At 41.6% G+C, this 20210-nt stretch overlaps 1 protein-coding gene across 4 annotated transcripts in view; it reads left to right on the top strand.

Annotated features, from left to right (window-relative positions):
• The window catches only part of LOC144115036 (DENN domain-containing protein 1A-like), a 75988-nt gene that overhangs the window by 42860 nt on the left and 12918 nt on the right, over positions 1-20210 (top strand). The window contains exons 16-21 of one of the 4 annotated variants that reach the window (XM_077649161.1): positions 249-287; positions 373-405; positions 1795-1878; positions 17672-17734; positions 19378-19491; positions 20103-20126. In XM_077649161.1, coding sequence (XP_077505287.1) covers positions 249-287; positions 373-405; positions 1795-1878; positions 17672-17734; positions 19378-19491; positions 20103-20126 — 357 coding nt within the window. The remainder of the gene's footprint in view (positions 1-248; positions 288-372; positions 406-1794; positions 1879-17671; positions 17735-19377; positions 19492-20102; positions 20127-20210) is intronic. The other 3 variants (XM_077649163.1, XM_077649162.1, XM_077649164.1) reach the window with 3 other exon arrangements.

The raw sequence follows: 20210 nt of genomic DNA, 5'->3' as shown, positions 1-20210 counted from the left end.
GGTTCTTCTGCAAGACCATGCTCAAATTCATTCATCTGTGCATTGCAAGACATGCCCGTCCGAAAAGTATTCTGGTGAGAATAAAACAAAGAATGCACATTCATGTTCGCTACAGTACTTTTACACAGGCTATGCTGGAAGGTCTTGCATGGAACTGAAGTTAAAGAGACGGGCCTGTCCTATCATGTTATTTCATTTTTCACTTGTGTTTTGCCTCTTACTTAGTTTTTATTGTAATTGGCTTTCAGAAAGAAGGTGGTGCATTGTTGAAGTCTATGAAGAGCAAGGTTAGTATTATTCATAACTTCTGTTGCATAGATTATTCTACCATGCTCTGACATCTGAAATGGATCCCTTGTGATTTCTTTCCAGGCTAATCCAGCTGTTCGCAATGCTTACAAGAATGTAAGTGCCTGCATTCTCTCTACAAAATGCCTTGCTGTCCAAATTTGTTCCTTTGTGAAAGTGCATGATAAGAATTCCATGCATATGTAGTTCTACAACAAATCAAGTTCTGGTATTTGTCTAGTAAACTAAGGATTTCATTTAAGTGTGAACAGCACGCCAACCTTTAGCAGAAAAACCTGAAAAAAGTTTCATTTGTTCCCGCTGAATCTCTGTGCTGCGGAATGCATTTAAGGACTGCCTCCTCATGTGTTGTTGCGTTATTGCATATGACGGAGGAGCCCACTAGTGAGCACCTGTCACCTGGGATGGATGGGTCGTTGTCTAACCGGCTCGAAGTATGCATTTCTACTGTTGCCACATCAATTTAATAGTACAATGTTGTGGTGTATTTGATAACAGTGACAATTTTTACAGCAGATAAAAGTAATATTTTTTATGAATGGCATTTCATCGTGAAGAAATTAAAGGGCAGCTGAAGAGGTTTTAGAATTTGACGAGCTTAAAGGGATAGAGTGTGAGAAACTCGCAGTTAAAGTATGCGAAGTCTTTTTGCGCTGCAAGCAGCAACAGCGTTCAGGCCTCTCCGTGGTGCAGAGTGCCAACTAAGGGCTGTAATAATGATGACGTGCACAGCGGCGCTGCACTTCCAATGGAGAAATGTTTGCTTGAAGGGAGAAAACCAGCTCCGAAGGTTTGGCGGTATTGGATGGCACATGGTAGGATGTAGGCAAAGGCACTGGAAATCTGAGGTCTCAGCAACAATGACATCATCCCTGAGCTACTCTGCACTTGTCTGATGTAGTGAGGAGAAGCCTGAAGATGGTCACGGCTTTAATTGGTGATTGCATCACATTTTAAATGCTAACACAAAAATACTTGGTATGCTTTACCTACATGCTCCGTACATTCGAATCCTTGAATCTCGTTGAATCCTCGAAAAACCATTTAACCTTCCTTTTAAGGCAATTTTGGTGTAGCTGTTCATAAAGTCCTGTGCACACGGTAAAATGGAACAGCCTTCAATGGAAAACAAACTCCCAACCTTTGCAATTCGTGCAAAAAAATGTGTAGCCTCATGACGCATGTGCAGATTGTGATGCTATGAGACAGGAAAGCTTGAAATTTTGAACTTGCTGTCTTGCCGTGCGAAATACCAGCTACACATGGTGGGGCACTTGCAGAAAGTCTCATTATTCACTGTACCTGAAATGGAATCTCATATGGTTTAATTAGAAGCATTTGATGTTTACGCATTTTTGCATAATTGTAAAATGGTTGCAAAAGAATACAGTGACCTTTAAAACCATCATTGGTCATTTATTTAAGGTTATCATTTTTGCTAAATATTCTAAACGAGGTTTTTGAAGGATTGGAGTGCTTTTCCAGGTGAGAAAACAGCTTAGGAAGAGTGTGGTACGGTATACAACGTGGTATACATGGTCTCCACTCCCACATGATGTTCCAAGGGAGGTGAGGCAAGGATTAAGTAGTGCTTGTCCCTATCCTGACTAACGGACTTTAATCAGTGGTGTTATGTTTGCTGCTTAGCTTCTCTGTTTTTTAATTTAACAAAGGTAAAGCTTGCTTTTTGGTATGTTTTGGTGTGATCTGCTAGGCAAAGGAAAATGCGTTATGCATGCATTTGTCAGCATGTTGAAATTGTGATGCACAGATTTTGTTCCCAGTGAGTAACTAAGTTTTGATGAAAAGTTTGTAGTTTAGTATAGTTTGAATGTGAGATTACATTATATATCAAGTCAGACAAGGCAGTACACATGTCATAATTTGTTGCAATATAGCTTCCATTTTTAGACATCCTAAATTTGACAACTTTCGTGGCTTTAGTTATCACCAAACACTGTGTAGCCATTTCTGCTCCCTTCAAAGCATTCAGGGGCCTTGTAAGTGGCAAGCAGTAATCTACTTCATTATGCTTAGTGGTGGGTGTAAATGACTGCAACGAGTTAGAATATGAGGTGTAGCTTACATATGTAACACAAGTTTGCTTGTGTTGCCATTTCAGTTGGCACATTTATAAAATTGGTGGTTGAAAATGGTGTGTGTGAAAATTGATTTAGTTTATATATTTTAAAGAAATATGCTGTATAAATGTGTTTTTTTTTTTTTGGGGGGGGGGGGGGCGACAATACAGTGCAATCCACTTATAACGATATTGAGAAAACTGGAAAATGTGATCGTTATAACTGGTTATTGTTATATCTGGACTGCAAGAAAAAGCAAAAAGAACTCACCCACGTATTCCCCAATGCATACAGGTGTCACCCCATGCATGTAGCCACTGCCACCGGCGCTCCTGTCAAGGGCGCTCAGTGTCTTAGCAGTCTGCCAAATTCGCCGAGCACGCCACCCCCACCCCTCAGGAGCTCCCATCAAAAGATACACGTCGCCATGTTATTGGCACACAAAGTTTCTTGGTGCGCTGCCAAGCTCTGCTCTGCAGACCACGTGAAACAGGGGAAGGCATGAAGAAAAGCTAGCGCTTAAAAAAAATGTAAATTCTGAACCATCTCATTGACAAAAACAGGGGAAGGGGGTGGGGTTCAGAGATATCACCTTGCGCCTTGTCGGCGTAACTTTTCACCCAGTTCATAGAAGAGGAAATTTGCAGCACAAAAAAAAAAAAAAAAATTGGCGGTGGTTTAGCACTGGTTAAACCTGGAGTGACGCAATAGCTACAGCTGGCCGAATGGAACTTGCTCAGTTGAATTGCAAAGTCAGTCTTTCGACGCTCCATTTCGCTGGGCATTCCTTCTTCATCTTTGTCGCACTTGACACAGCGCGTGCGCACAGCAGTGGCAGCTCGGCTTCGCCCGCCGGCAGCAGCAGCTGCTCCGCACCACGTGACCAACCATGTGACAGCGTGGCGGCGCCGCCACGCTGAAGGCTTGAAATGCTACCGTAATGTAGCTATCGCTACAAAAAATACATGGATGACAGAAGAAACACAAGCACAAGCGCTGCTACCAGCAGCCGGAAGCAAGCTTTTCCCTCCAGCGAGTTCCCGAGGCCATAGGCAATGCTCCCCCATGGATTTAACTGCTCTGGTCTGTTCTCGGAGTTTTTATGTCATTCACTTCAAAGTATTTAATGTTTTTAGAAGTTTCAGGCAAATTTTGGTCATAAACACCTTCCGGGGCCAGAATCATATCGCTATATCCGTTATTTCGCCGATAATTGTATCATTGTATATGGTTTAGTTTTACATAGGGGCAATGGGAGAATTGATAAATGTAAAGAATTTGATCGTTATAAGCAATATATCTTTATATCTAGTATCGTTATAAGTGGATTCCACTGTAGATGCTACCGAGGGCTTAACCCTTTCAGGCGCCATTTTTTGTTTCCATCGAAAATAAATATTTTTCTCTCTTAAAATATTCAGGCCTACAGGAAGGTAATTTGTTATTTTTCCAGTGCAAAAATCCTGACCGTGGCGGTCGAATTTCGATGGAGGCGAAATTCTAGAAGCCCGTGTGCTCTGCGATATCAGTGCACGTTAAAGAAACCCAGATGATCAAAATTTCCGGAGTCCTTCACTATGGCGTTCCTCATAGCTTGAGTCGCTTTGGGACGTTAAAGCCCATAAACCTTTTCCAGTGCAAAATACCAGTGGGTAATTTTTTACACGGATGTGCAGACTTTCATACAAAGTGCCATATTTTATGGAAATAACATCGAAATGCCAGGACCTGTCATGTAAATATCTGAAGGGTTGTGAAACCAACTGCTATTCTGAAGATGCACAACCCGCTTTAAATTGGGAAAAAAAAAATCATGTTATTGCTGCTGGCAAAATCTGTCTCCATAAAAATAGCGGACAACGTGCTACCCTGCTCGCTGTGTTGCAAAATGTTACATACTATGTTTGCTATATATCATAAAAAAATATCTTATTTGTGACAGGAAGGCGCAAAATTCACCTGAAACAAAGAAATCACTGCTAGGTGCAGCCAACTTTCAGAAAAGCTGCTAGTTTGCTGTGTATGCAATTATGTACAAAGTGTCTTAAAAGATTAAAGTGATGATGAGAACAAATAGGAGTTAGCCTTTGGAGACATACAACCTTTGTCTGTAAAGTTTCGAGACTGATTTATTTTCTTCTGTAGAAATGATTCCCCAAAACAAATGTTGCTGCATATGTGTAGTGCCATCTTTTCGGGCTAACCTGAGCTATTTATGTTAATTGCTGTGGCAGCCGCTAGATGGCACTACATGTACAAAAATACGTTGTCACTAGTTGTCTGTGTGAATGGGAATGTGGAGAGATGGACGTCCACTTCGAACAGCGTGTAAACATAAAATTCTGTGTGAAGCTTGGCAAGACAGCCACATAGACATATGAGCTCCTTTGTGATACTTACAGCAACGAGACATTATCGTGGGCACGAATTTTCGAGTGGCACAAGAGGTTCATTTCGGGGAGAACGTCGGTGGAAGACGACACAAGGCAGGGGTGCCCTTTAACCTCACGGAATGAGAACAACGTGGCTCGGATCAGGGAAATCGTACAGCAAGACCGCACCATTACAGTCCGCATGTTGTCAGATGCTCTCGACATTAGTAAGACAACATGCCACCAAATTTTGCGTGAGAACTTGGGGAAAAGAAAGCTGAATGCCAGACCTGTGCCGCACCCCCTCACACAGGACCAGAAGGACACGCGGGCATCAGTGAGCACTGATTTGCTCTCAGAGGTAGAGAAGGATGCTGCATTCGTCGACTGCATCATTGTTGAAGGAAAAACATGGTGTTTTCAATACGATCCTCAAACAAAGAGGCAGAGCGCCGAATTGCGGTCCACAAGCTGTCCGGCATCGGGAAAGGTGCAGCGACAGAAGACCAAAGCAAGGACGATGCTGATAGTTTTTTTTCATGCCAGGGGTGTCATACACCACGAGTTCGTCCCACAAGGGCAGACGGTGAATCAGGAGTTTTATATCCGCGTGCTCCAACACATGCGTGATGCACTGCAACACCGTCGCCCTGACTTATGGGCATATGGACAATGGTGCCTTCTCCACGATAACGCAAGGCCGCACACTGCTCTCAGCGTGACAAAATATCTCGCCAAGCACAGCATTACTGTACTTTTCTATCCGCCATACTCACCTGACCTCTCCCCATGCGATTTTTTCCTTTTTCCTCGTGTGAAGAGAGCCCTAAGAGATTGCTGGATGTTGAACGTGGTGGCCATTCAAGACGCCACGACAAAGGCGCTGACAGCCCTGCCAAAAGAAGCATTTTCCAACTATTTCCAAGACCTCAAGAAGCGTTGGAAGCTGTGTATAGACTGCAAGGGAAACTATTTCGAAGGGGTGCTGCACAAATAATTTCAATGTTAAACGCATTTTTTTCAATGGACTCAGTCTCGGAACTTCACGGACAAAGGTTGTGTTATTGTGTTCTAATGACAAAGGTTGTACTTCCACTGAAGATCGAGCTTTTATAAGCTAGAAAAGGCTAAAAAATAAAATGCAAGTGTCACCACCCTCAGCTGTTTTCGAAGGAAACTGCAGTGTGTTGTGGCAGTTTTTTGTATGCAAATTTCTTAGGCTAGGTAACATAGCCATTCAGTTCCAGATGGTGATTTGCATCACGAAATCGAATTTATAGATGGGAAAATTTTTACTTCAATTTTTTGCCAATAAGTTTGGCTATTAGTTATTTTTATTATAAATGCATCTTTTTGCTGCCAGGCAAGCATCAGCATAGTCAGAAAGAGCCACTGGATCGATTTTTACTAAGAACAAAAGTTGGATGAAGTTGACGTTAGTGTCCCTTTAAGTTGATGTCCTTTTCGTGGAAAACGATGGTGAGCTCATAATAATTCAAGCTTCAGAGAGAAACGGAGAACAAATTCCTGGTCCAGGTCATTTGTTTGAATAATCTTAAATGTAATTGTGTGATCCCACACAAAAAAGAGACATTGTTAGTGAAGCCTCTCTAGCTTTAGAAAAGTAATGTCATTTTCTTTATACTTTGCTGTTACCTTTCTTCACCATATTTGGAAGCTCTTCACAACTTGTCACATGCAGGTCACAAGGCCTCTAGCATTATTGCTGTAATTAGCATGCGTAACTAACATGAGGAAATGCCTTGTGTTATGTGCAGTATACCCGTTCTGTAACCTTTGCCAGGAACTTTTGAGCAGGTGTGCTGTTAGCTTGGTCTCACTGGCAAAAAGAACAATGAAAGAAGAGATGTTGGGGAGGAGGCAATGGGAAAGAAAGGGGTGTGCCGACAATTATCCAAAGGTGCAGGATTTTTAATTATTAGAGGCCATGAAAAGAAGCAAGCAGATTTATTTAGGTTTTATGGTGCACTTGCCTCTGACTCGTGTAAGGACAAACGTAAACAACTGTGATTTTTAACCAGAATATACATTTTTTACAGTACGGTTGAACCTGGATATATCCAATTTGGATATTTCGAATTATTGGCTATATCAACTACACAGATTATCCCCTTGAAAATTCTGTTTAAAAAAGTATAGGAAAGTCATGCACTGTATCGAATTCCAGTTTCGATGGTCATTCGATAATCGAACTGTGTGCCACTTCCCTGCAAGTGGCACTTCTCCTAATAGCACTCTTCTATCACTTTTCACTCGCGGAGACGGGTCGGCTGCGCGGCCTTGGGCACCTGCTGGCACCTCTAGTGCTGTGGAACCTTTTGACAAGGTTAACTATGGTAGTGCTTAAGGGTGGCCATCGATCTCCTATGCTCATTTTTCACGCCATATTGCTGCCATGCGGTGAAGCCAACCTAACTAAAGCCTAGCGGCAGCTCTCACCTGGGATGCTTCGCTCACTTTGCTGCCTGAATTATTGCGGAAAGCAACTGTACCTGGATTTTATAATGAAAGGTTGTTCTATTTATAGTGTATTGGTAACAGGTTAGACATCGCACAGGTTAGCAAAGCCTAGCGAGTGGTGCGCTGAAAGCATGGCGGCAAGTGGCACGTTGCTACAAGAAGCGAATCTCTATAGAGTGGGTGGAATGCACTTTTACCTCAAGTTTTACAGATAAGCTTCTCTATTCCCATTTTTTATATATCAAATTATAGATATATCGAACTTTTTCACGATGCCCGTCAAGTGAGATATATCTGGGTTATTGTTTTGTTTTTTATTCTGCTGCTGCTGGAGTACCTTTCTTGGTTTTTTGCTGCTGAAAAAAGGAAGCGAAATTTAATGATGCATTTGTGACTTGCACATGCTGCGCATGTCTCGGAAGGGGAGTATTGCCAAATACCTTTTTACATGGGCAGAATATAGTCATATATAAAAGTAGTATGTTTCATTGTTGACGTGTCCAGTCTCGGCTCTCACTGGAAGCTGTTCCCTGCATTTTCTAATGCGGGTGTGCACTGCTGTGGACAGTGGCAAAGTATGGCTGCGAAGCCAAGATACAATGCTAGAAACAGAACTGTAAAAACCTGCAGTTAGCTTTAACTGTCAAAACAAAACTGGTGCTGGAATAGCTGACAAGCAGTCTGGTGCTTAAAATGTGGTTTATCATGAATGTAATGAAAGCAAATTGCATTTCTAGAGCCCACGCGTGATCACTTATAGAAACACTCTGCGCAGCCACTTTCGAAGGTGAACTTCTTCATTGGCTGCACAGAGTCATTCCTTGTTTGCTGCTTTTATAACAAGAAACTATATTTGGAAACGGCCTGCTATGGCTTGGCAAAGTTGCTGCTTTCTTTGAAACGGCTCTGTAAAAATGAAGACGCTGGCAATACTGCCACGAAAATGGAGACACTGGTAGTAACAGAAGTACAGTATGACTGTCATTCAATTACTGCTTAAGTGTCCTCCATGCTTAAATGGTGAATTTGAGCATAATCTAATTGTCCTGCACTCTTGTGAGTGTATTTTTAGTTGCATGTGGTCATGGAAGCTCCATCCTTTGGGCATTACACATAAGGTGCTAAATGCTTGAATTAAAAATGCTGTTTAAATTAAATGGTTTTAAAATACATTATAAATTTACAGTGGAAGCATAGTGGCCCACTCCAAATTCTTAAATTTGTTTGAAATAACAGAGAACATTGATTGCAAAGTCTGAATTTTAAAAGCTGACTGTATACATTATGAGCCGCCGCGGTGGCTCAGTGGTTATGGCGCTCGGCTGCTGATCCGAAAAACGCGGGTTCGATCCCAGCCGCGGCAGTGGAATTTCAAATGAGGCGAAATATTCTAGAGGCCCATGTACTTACTGTGCGATGTCAGTGCATGTTAAAGAACCCCAGGTGGTCGAAATTTCCGTAGCCCTTACTACGGTGTCCCCATAGCCTGAGTCGCTTTGGGACGTTAAACCCTCATAAACCATAAACATTTTGCTTGACGTGCCGTGCACATTAAAGGGACCCAAGGACATATTGAAGTTAGCCTGTATCAATAGTTGACTGCATTCTAATGACAATGGTGCTAGTTTCACTGAAGATGAAGCTTTTGTAGTTTCACTGAAGATGAAGCCAGAAAAGGCAAAATGAAATACAGGTGTTGCCATTACCAGCCTATTTCTCAAGCAAGCTGCGTTGTGTCAAAATAGTTATTTGTGCATGAATCTAAAGGCTACTATTCACTTTAAAACGGATCACACGGAGTGATTTTCGCTCTTGATGTCAGGAATTTGAATAAAGTGGTTGGCAAAATTTTCCAAGTCCAATTTTCTTAGCAATAAATGCATCTTTTTCTGCTGGGCTAACATCAACATAATCGGAAAGAGCCATATAGTCATTTTTACTGAGAGGGAAAATTGGATTGAGTTGTCCTCAGTGTCCGTTTTAAGAACCTTAGGTGGTAGAATTTAATCTAAACCCCTCCAGTATGCTCTCTCTCATATCCATGATGCAGCTTCAAGGCCTTGTTAAACCCCCACATACCACCACCACCACCTTTGTGTCATCTTAGTACAAAGATCTCTCTTAATCCCACCGAGAGTGCTGTGTTCTAGCCAGTGGTAGGCACTATTACAGTTTGCCGATTTCATTGCTGTTTATCATCCAACATTGTTCTCACTTTTTTCCTGGTAATGCGGAAGCAAATTTGAGGTTTTTTAAGACGAAGTGTAACCACAGTGGGAAAGTACCAGGGAGGGGTTTAGAGAGTACAGAACATTGTTTGAAATTAATGTATTCCCCCTTCAGTTGCTAGAATGTTGAGTTAGAACATTTCATTCACATGTCTGCATATGCTTCATGTACTGGAACCTTTTGTTTCTCCACTCAAACATTTGATTACTGTGGTGTTTGTGTGAAGCTTTTTCTTTTTAGTCATTGCATTGAAATGCCCATTTTGCTTAGTGGTTCAGTGTGTGGTGCTTCCTGTGTACATTTCCGTCTCTGGGTCATGGTGAAAAGAAAGCAAGTCTTGTCTTATAGAAGCAGAGGAGTAATTAAAAGCATGTTCTGTACCACGTCTTTCTCCCCTCTTTTAAATTCAGCTTAGAAAGTGAAACTTCCTTTGCAAAGAAATATTGCTGGCTGTGCCACTGTGCCATGCGGTTGAACTAACAGCATACTACCTACGTGATTTCTTGTGGTGCTTGCACTTGCTTCATGCAGTTGCACTACGCATGTTCCTGTTTTTCCACCCCTCATTATTCGAGGCATTGGGACAAAAGTTGTGACGAAGCCTTGTACAATTGCATAATTTATTTCTTCTGTTCGAAGTGTGAGAAATGCCATTAATAGCACTCAAATTATTTTCAGATTCAGCAAGGGGTTCTTCTCATTGGTTGTCAAAAGTGTGCAACATGTGCTTGAAAAAAAGCATATTGAATTCATTGATTAACTTACAAAATGCCGCTTCATTAATTATATGGGCACTGTATTTTCTGGTGTACAAGTAGTGGTTTCTTTTCTGAATTTTTCGTCGGTGTGCCTTATGCAATGATGTGACTTGAATATGGCGAAAAATGATGCGCCACCCACCATCTTCTGCCATGCCCAGTAACTATGTTTGAAAAGAAAATCGATGTGTAAAAGAAGAGAAAGTCGAGTTAATTATTTTCAAAATGTTACCATATGGGTACAATCATATAACCTCGCCATAACCAAACTGAATGCAGTGGCGGCACGAAATGTGCACTGTCACCACATCCAGTTCAGGCGGTCCAGCCGTAGTCTCAAAAGTTTTGACTCCGGCATCACATGCGTAGGCTTCGTGCACGTCATGCGTTGTTCTTATTAAACATGACACTGCCTATGAGCCAAAGGAGCTGAAGTGCAGAATTCAGTTGTGTGCCATTGAACATGTACTGGAGAAAGGGAACCGTGTAGCAGGGCGATAGTTTGACGTGAGCAAAAAAATTATCCTGGACTGGCGAAAAGCTGCAAGAACACTCCGTTCGATGAAGCCAGAAGAAAGGCAGACCGCGAGAAGATGGCACGCAGGCCAGAGCTCGAGAATTGTCTGCGCATGGAAGGTGCCGCACGCGCATATTTTTGTTGCGCACTCTAACGAAGGGATCTTCAGCGCATTTTTATAGTGCTTACCGAATGAAAAGTGGGTGTGTCTTATACACTGGTGGGACTTACGTGTAATTGTTTTTGTAAAAATGTCCATTTGCAGGGGGGTGTGACTTAAAGAATGCAGTAAATGAAATCCAGAACTTTGGTAGTAATAGTATATCAAGATCTCTTTGAAGCTGATTGTGATCTGCTATGGTCATCTCAGGGCTTCCTTTGGTTATTTTTGCTGTGACATGTGTTGCGTTTTGCTTTGACATGAACATGCTTAGTGCTTTTTCTGGTTATGAGGTCAGTCCATCAGAAACCTAACTTATTAATGCCTATTTAATCACCACTTTCATTAAATGTGTGTGAGGCGCTCTACGTGACATGGGCTTATGTGAAGCTCCACCCACATTCAGGACCTGACCAGCGAACAGAATTCCTCCACGACAAAAAAGTAGTTCGTTGTTAAAACTTCTCGTCGCCTAAACAAGAAGCTAATCACAAGAAAAAAGTTATAAGCTCTAGAATTTTGATACCTGGCTTGTTTAATAAAGTCGAACACTAAAAAGCTGATTTCGTTTACTTTTGTGACTGGGTAGTGGAGTAATACATTTTGCCACGGACCGTGGCCCAATGTTAACAACTGCTGTTGTTATGTTGTATCCTACTTTATAAAACAATGGCATTTGCAGTATTTTAGCCTGTTTGCAAGCTGAAGCCACCCCAATCTTTTGTATGTATTGCTGGATCGTTTGGAAAGGTTGTCTTCAATGGTCACAAAACAGGCAGCATGTGCTTGTATACATTCGAATTCCTCTATACTTTGTTGCAGGGTCTCAGGCTTTCTGAGTGCATTGTTAAAAGGTGGCACATATATACTGCTTGCTTGAAATTGCATCTCATGAAGTTTAAGTGGTGGTCAGCTTTCATTTTCAAGTGTTGGACATGAACATTCAAAGACAAGGTGAAAAAAAAACAGGTATTTTTATCCTGTAGAGGCAGATTGGGCGCCATTAATATGCTGGCTTGCCAGTGTTTCATTTCCCTGCAGTAATGGTTGAGCAGACCAGCATAACAACCAACATTACAGTGAAGAAACTTAACGCATTTATTAGACGTTTCGAATGGGGCCCGGTCTTCGTCAAGAACGATGGTGCAGCGTTTACACGCGTCTTCTTATCGCGTTCAGCTGTGCACATAGAGGGCCTAGAAAAAAAAAGGGAAAGATGGCAGAGCCACTGACACACAGCGGGGAGCAAAGATGCCAAGGCGTGCACGTACGAAGTGAATACACATGTGCATGAGGTGAAAGGGAGGAGGGCATGTGAGTGATCGGGCGGGCAACCGAGTCGGAAAAAAAGAAAGGCGGGGCGGGGAATTAACAAAAGAAGGGAAGTGCATGCCATTTGGAAGTGTCTGTGTGGTCTCGCGTGACGTCATACTCGCAGGTTTAGACAACTCAAGGTGGCTCCGGTCAGTGCCACGTGAGCCGTGCCAACCACATATGATGACCATATATGTTCGTTTGCAAGATTATAAAAAAGAGAGAGAGAGAATTGTAGTGCAATAGCAGAGAGAAAAACAGGATACACGAACATGTCTTTTGTAATAACAGCAGAAGATATGTGAGAAAAGCTTAGAAGCGCACAAATAAATTCAAATCCAGCACAAGATAGAAACTGTGCTAAAGAAGAAATTTTACACCATGGAACATTGTTCGGCAGCACAACAAATGATAGTAGGACAAATATAAATGAGAAGTGAGCATCATAGAATGAGACAGTGCTTAACAATAGAACGAAGAGTTTCAATAGCTTGACTATAGATGAAATATAAGCATGGAAGATGAGATTATAAAGCAGTTATCACATCATTGTTGATTCAAGAAAGAACCTTGCGGGTACAAATAAGTCACCAAAAAATGAAAAACGTTTATTACGCGTCTGTTTTATTTCCTTCCGCTTCCTGATGTGTTTGAAATAATTATTTGTTCCTCATTATAAGCGTGTTAGGATTTCGTGCAAAGACTCAAATATGTAGGCGTGACAGCCTGCCGACTGATTCGTAAATGCCGCCAGAGACAGTGTTAAGTTTATGGATCAGGTATGATTCACAGTTTTTATGGTCATAATGTGTTTTGAGCTCCGATTGGAATTGAGTAGCTGTGAAGGTAGCAAGCATATGTCGAATATTATTTATATGTTTTGAAAGGGGAGATTTGGCGCAGTCCTTGCATTCGTTGGCCACTACAAAGACTACAGTCTACTCGCACATGTGAGAAGCATATATTTGCATAATGCCTCATAGCTTTTGTGGATGGTAATGTGAGCCGCTTTTTTTTCTTCGTTATGACCAACATAGTCTTGTAATATCCTCAATGAATGTAGATTACACCTAACATGCTTAACAGCATTGCTTTGTTTCGTGCTGTTACTGAGAAGCATCGCAAGTAGCACTGCAGCCCATGAACGAATAAATTTTTGGAGCTAAATTAAAGTGCATAAAGTTGAGTTTATTTCCTGAAAGCAGCAACAGGACTTAAAGTACTTGCATGAAATGGTTATTTGCTCAAGGACGTGAGAGACCCTTCCACCGTGAGCTTTCACAGTGAGGCATGGCAGGCAATTTTTGTCACTACTGACGTTGCCAGCAGCGAGCTAATATGGCTGTGGTCACGGTAGCCAGGCGGTGTGAACATAGCAGTCCTCTATGGCTTCCACAGGCGTATTTGTGCTAAGGTGACCTTGTGGCTGCAAAACTTTTCCGCCGTGGAAACTCCATCACCATTTTTGATGTGTGTCTTGCTTTCTTTGTCAATGCTGTGAAAATGAGTTGTTGATTGAGCAGAGCAAGTGTATGATAGTGAAGTACTGTTAGGAAAAAGCGCCCTTCTTTTGTTGTGTTGAAATGTAAGGCTAGTAGCCTTCTTGGTGTTGTGTGCTAGTGAACTTCACAGCTTGTTTATGGGAAGCGCAGCCAGTAGCACTGAATAAGTTGAAAAAATCAGGCCGTTTGTGTATAGTTTGGCAGCATCCGTAACAGTCTAATGGAAAGTATAAAACGCACTCTTGGGAATGTTTTGAATGAGAAATGTAATTTCAGGTACTTCGAGGCAACCAAATAGTATGACCAAAATGAGGCTTTTCTTCTATGTGAGCACAGCGGCACTGCTTAAAAATAATGAGCTTGTGCAGTGAAATTGTTCACAAGATTAAATAAAGAAAAATTACTACTTTTGCCAAACAAGAAATCCACTGAGAACTGAAGGTGCGATAGCTTTGTAGGATACTTTATATTTTTCATTAAGAAAAAGCTTTTAGCAGGGCAGTCTTTCTATTTCTACTATACTTTATTTCCAGCCAACTGTTGTAAGTTGCTACACCTTTTTGGTGTACATTTGAGTGCGTGTGATAAAGGCTGTGGTACAAGACATGTCTCGTGTGACACAAACATTGGTAGTGTGTGGTCTTGAGGTGATGTGCCAAGCAGAGCTAATATTCTCTTTGTAGATTACCTGCCCTGAGATTTTTGGCTCCATTTTCTTTTAAATATGGCTGTAGTGAAAGAATCAAGCCATACTGTGTAAAAAGTATAGGAGTACAAAGCAAAAAGCTTGCCAGCAGTATATTCAGTACCAGTAACTGCAAGTTTACTGTCATGGATTTATGAACTGTATCTTAGCTGTTTTTTCAACTGTGTCCTCAACACTGAAGCTGCGTTGGCTCTGAGCTGATGAACTGAGTGAATGTGACTGCATGTTTTGCGTACCTACATCGCACTTCAAGTACTTGAAATGGCTAAGTCCAGCAGTGGTTTCGACTTACAGTAAACTAGTTTGATCAACTATTGATAAAAAGTTAGCTTTATAAAAGGGCTAGCTTAATTATTTAAATTTTTAGTGTTCCAAAAGTGCACCAGTGCTTTCACTTGTTACTGATACTGACATTGCCATAGAAAAAGGAGCTCTGGTACGAAGACCCAAGTTGTCCAGATGCTTAAGAGATGTTTTTAGCAGTAGTATGTGTCACTTATTTTTTGCTTGTTCCACATAAGAAGCAGAATGACCTTAAAGTTTCATTAAAGCATTCTTTTGTCTGCTTGCAGGCATCCTGCAAATAAATGGATCGAGAATTTATTGTTCCTTTTTAAAGGCTATTTCCAGGTGTTCTCTTTTTGTTCGAGCTTTACCGAGTAATCTGACTGTACGTTTGGATTTTATTATGGTAATAGTATGTGCAGCTGCTTTGCAAAATTTTTGAGGTCAGTTACTGCTACTCAGCTCAAATTAGCTGTAACTATGAATCAAACTAGTACTTAGCTTCCACAGGTGTTTCTCAGAATTGTATGAATCTGTCATGGAGTGAGTTACTCATAGCCAATGCTCAAGACATGTCAAGGGCATCTTATTAATTACCACGTCAGTGATTGGCCTTTGTGTTGGACATGAACATTCAAAGACAAGGTGAAAAAAAAACAGGTATTTTTATCCTGTAGAGGCAGATTGGGCGCCATTAATATGCTGGCTTGCCAGTGTTTCATTTCCCTGCAGTAATGGTTGAGCAGACCAGCATAACAACCAACATTACAGTGAAGAAACTTAACGCATTTATTAGACGTTTCGAATGGGGCCCGGTCTTCGTCAAGAACGATGGTGCAGCGTTTACACGCGTCTTCTTATCGCGTTCAGCTGTGCACATAGAGGGCCTAGAAAAAAAAAGGGAAAGATGGCAGAGCCACTGACACACAGGGGGGAGCAAAGATGCCAAGGCGTGCACGTACGAAGTGAATACACATGTGCATGAGGTGAAAGGGAGGAGGGCATGTGAGTGATCGGGCGGGCAACCGAGTCGGAAAAAAAGAAAGGCGGGGCGGGGAATTAACAAAAGAAGGGAAGTGCATGCCATTTGGAAGTGTCTGTGTGGTCTCGCGTGACGTCATACTCGCAGGTTTAGACAACTCAAGGTGGCTCCGGTCAGTGCCACGTGAGCCGTGCCAACCACATATGATGACCATATATGTTCGTTTGCAAGATTATAAAAAAGAGAGAGAGAGAATTGTAGTGCAATAGCAGAGAGAAAAACAGGATACACGAACATGTCTTTTGTAATAACAGCAGAAGATATGTGAGAAAAGCTTAGAAGCGCACAAATAAATTCAAATCCAGCACAAGATAGAAACTGTGCTAAAGAAGAAATTTTACACCATGGAACATTGTTCGGCAGCACAACAAATGATAGTAGGACAAATATAAATGAGAAGTGAGCATCATAGAATGAGACAGTGCTTAACAATAGAACGAAGAGTTTCAATAGCTTGACTATAGATGAAATATAAGCATGGAAGATGAGATTATAAAGCAGTTATCACATCATTGTTGATTCAAGAAAGAACCTTGCGGGTACAAATAAGTCACCAAAAAATGAAAAACGTTTATTACGCGTCTGTTTTATTTCCTTCCGCTTCCTGATGTGTTTGAAATAATTATTTGTTCCTCATTATAAGCGTGTTAGGATTTCGTGCAAAGACTCAAATATGTAGGCGTGACAGCCTGCCGACTGATTCGTAAATGCCGCCAGAGACAGTGTTAAGTTTATGGATCAGGTATGATTCACAGTTTTTATGGTCATAATGTGTTTTGAGCTCCGATTGGAATTGAGTAGCTGTGAAGGTAGCAAGCATATGTCGAATATTATTTATATGTTTTGAAAGGGGAGATTTGGCTTTCGTTCATACCTGTGATCTGTTTAGTTCGAATTCTGAATGGTGTAGCCATTTGTCCCGCATACCGAGCCCTGCAGGTGCCACATTCCAGGAGGTTGATAACATTAGCGCTGTTGCATGAGAAATTACCACCTATATCAAATGTGAAGGTTGACGCTATACTCTTAGCACTGGTAGCTGTTGCCATCATCGGACAGAGTTTACACCTTGGTTTGCTGCATGGTGCAGATCCCCTGAAGCTAGGGCTGCCAACAGTAGATCATGTTACCATTTCAGAGGTGTTCCGTGCACACCTATACACAATGCGCGGGGGAGTATGGGAGCACTTCTTGCATCCTTTCACTTTGCAAAAGGATGTTGTGGTGTTTCTTAAGAAGTCTGTTAACATTGCGGTTAGGCGCCGAATGGGTAAGGGTAAGGTTAACGTGGGAATCATGGTGTGCCTGTATTTTGTCATGAGTTGGTGCCAGACATGTTCTGAAGCTTTCTTGATTGAATCGTCGATGACTGACAGTGTTTGTGTCCACCGTGTTAAGTCTGTACGGTGTAGCACACAATTACATTTTAAATTTTCTTTGGAGCAAATCCTATGGAAACATAGACTGGCTGTAAGGAATGGAGGTATATACATATATATCAAGTTCAGTTTCATAGAAATAGCAGTTACTTGAACTGCATTATAAATAGTATTTAGGACATACAGGTGTTTACTGCCAAGCCCTGATTTATGCCTAGCACTCACTGTAAGACTGCAATGATGAGCTACATATGCTGTAAAATACTCCAGGTAGTTCAGTCTATGTTCTAATGTGAGAAGATATCTCTGGATAAATTTTATCTCATTGGGCAGCTACAAAAATTATGTTGGGACTATAAAAAGATCGAAAAATACAATGTCCCAGCCCGTGCCACTAGGTATTACAGGCTATTGAGCAGCTGCAGTGGGAAGGCTTCGGGTTTATATGTGAATAGAAGCAGTGTAGTGTGCTTGCTTAACACAATGCAGTGTATTAGTGACACAGACGCGCTTTATGGCTGGCATGTCTTTTGCAGGTGAAAGACAAAGGCAGAAAAGCATACACAAATATCCAAGGCAAGATAGCTAACATGCAAAAGGTAATTTTTGTGCTTATTACCTTTGAGTGCATATGCATTGCAAGAGTCCTGATTTCTTCTATGTTTTGTAACCAAATATCAGTTGTTTTTTTTCCATATTTGGTCACAAAAGTTTTGCGGCCTCTGGTCCTTCGATCATGAAAAAGCAGTAGACCTGTGCTCACTGTGCCCATTTTCCGCAGTAGGATAGCCGCCTGGAGTAGGACATCATTGGTATGGTGGCATCCACTTAAAAAAGTAAACAATGTATGTGATTAACACCTCAGTGTCCTCAGTGGCATTACAAAATTCAGATACTGGCAGTTTTTAGAGGTTTCACTGTTCTACATTCCAGAAGCAATGTCAAAGCAAAAAGTATAAAGAATTTCCCCAAGTGTTACACTTGGATAATGTTCTGGCATCTGTGGTTATGGGCATACTATTGTGCATTCAGAAAAATGGGATTCCTGGACTATTACCTTACATCAGAATCTAGATGACGTGAATCTCACGGGGTCGCAGAAATATTCGTATCATCCGAAATTCATATCACCCAAAACAAACAAACAATCCATATGTAGAAGCTCAGGAAATGCATTCACGCAGATCTATTAATGACCGATGGAATTTATTTACGGCTGAACTCCACCCTCACTCGCAATCTCACCGATAGGCAGGCTGCGTGGCACCACTCACTGTTTGTGGTGTGTACTGCATGACTGGTGATCATGGCATCGGTGATGTGCAGGCAGAGTTTAGTGCTCGAGGGTGTGGTTGTTGCTCGTGCGTTCATACCATCCGTAGTGGTGCAGGAGAGTTCAGAATACCTGAAATTCTATACAGTGTACACAATGCACTTTAGCCAGGAAATTTTACAAATTCGTATCGTCCTGGAATGTGTAACAACTATGATTGTATCATCGAGATTCTGCTGTATTTAAGAGAGCTGGCGTGTAGCAACACTGAATGATGGTGTGAGGTGCCAGTTTCAAAGGTGCTTAAAGCTTAAAGGCTTAGTGCCATTTCAGTAAGTGATAACTTCTGGTATATTTTTTGACACAGACTGCACAAGTGTTATCCTGAATAAATTGCTGCAAATGCTAAAGGGCAGAAGTGAGCTATTTTTAAATTTTCATCGTTGCTGGTTTAATTGTGAATATTAATTAGTAGCAGAATTTCACTGCCATTTCTGGTATGCATGGTGGTATTGGACTATGCTGTGCAGTGAATACGCATATGTAATTGGCAGCTGCAGCTTGTCTTTTGACTGCAACTGTAGTGCACTGCACTTGGGTGTTGTGAAAGGAGAACTTTACGTGCTGTGTCGTGGAAGCTGAGGCATAAGCTTCAAGCATATGTTGAATAGCAATGTGTCTTTGTTCTTTATCAGCTATGGACGAGGTTTGTGTGACCACTTCTGCCATTGCTGATAAACATGCTTGTCCCATCCAAAATGACCTGAGCACAGGGCATTTTTTGCCTTTTGTCAATAAATAACTGGCTCTTGCTTTACTGCAGAAGCATTCAGACATGCATTGTATGTAGTGCACAGCATCGTTTTCATTTCATAGTAGTGTTGTAAATGCAGGCGTAGGAATGGCTGTGTCCTTAAATGTGTTTTTGTTGATGCTGTATGTTTTGTGTGGAACTTTTCATCCAATCAGGGCACACAGGATGACATGGCTCTGTCGAGGAGGGACAGCAGTCAACCGAGGAGTGCTCCAGCCAGTCCAACAATGGACCGCAAAAGGCCTGTCACATTTCAACCTTTGCATCGTGTAAGATTTTTATTGTTTTCTTGGCTTCTTGGGTACTTTATATTGCCTTTGGAAATGTTTTTTACGTTAGCACTCTTACTGACCCAAAGAGCTGCCCACTGTGACCACTCCTTGACTGTTTTGAAATTTCGAACTGGATACTCCTTTCTTGCAAAGATTTCAAAATGCTTTGTGACTAATGTCACTCTTGCACAATAGCTGAAAAGACCTCCCGAATTGTTTCCTGTGGAATACTCTTGTCGGGCATCGCGGGGCCATTGTGGAGCGCCAGGAAAAATGGTTCAGCTCGGGAGGCTTCTGGACCGAATCTTCTCGTGCTGTGCTTGCACACATAGCACAAGCTGCACATCTGTATTTTTCTCCCTCACGTTTCACAGCTGGCACCAAGTCTGGGAGCACCAATACGAGTGCCTCGGCGGTGCATTTTATGTGGACGCTACGCTCTTGTGCTTGGTTATAAACCAAGGACTGTATTTAATCATTGACTCAAAATAACTACTATTTGACTTTGATGTCATGAAGTTGCACATTTTGTTAAAACTCTCAGCCTGCGAAATTTAATCACCTAAGATTTCTATATTTAGTGCCTAATTAGTGGTTCTTCTTCCCAGGTTTCTTTTAGCCAAGAGCAGCCTGTAAGTTATTTATTTATTTATTTGTTTATTTATTTATATATTTATTTCTATACCTTCAAGGCCCCTTGGGGGCGTTACAGAAGG

The sequence above is a fragment of the Amblyomma americanum genome, chromosome 1 (genome assembly GCF_052857255.1).
Source record: "Amblyomma americanum isolate KBUSLIRL-KWMA chromosome 1, ASM5285725v1, whole genome shotgun sequence".
NCBI classification, from domain to species: domain Eukaryota; kingdom Metazoa; phylum Arthropoda; class Arachnida; order Ixodida; family Ixodidae; genus Amblyomma; species Amblyomma americanum.
The sequence above is the reverse complement of the archived record's forward strand: the minus strand, read 5'-3'. Positions and strand labels throughout refer to the sequence as shown.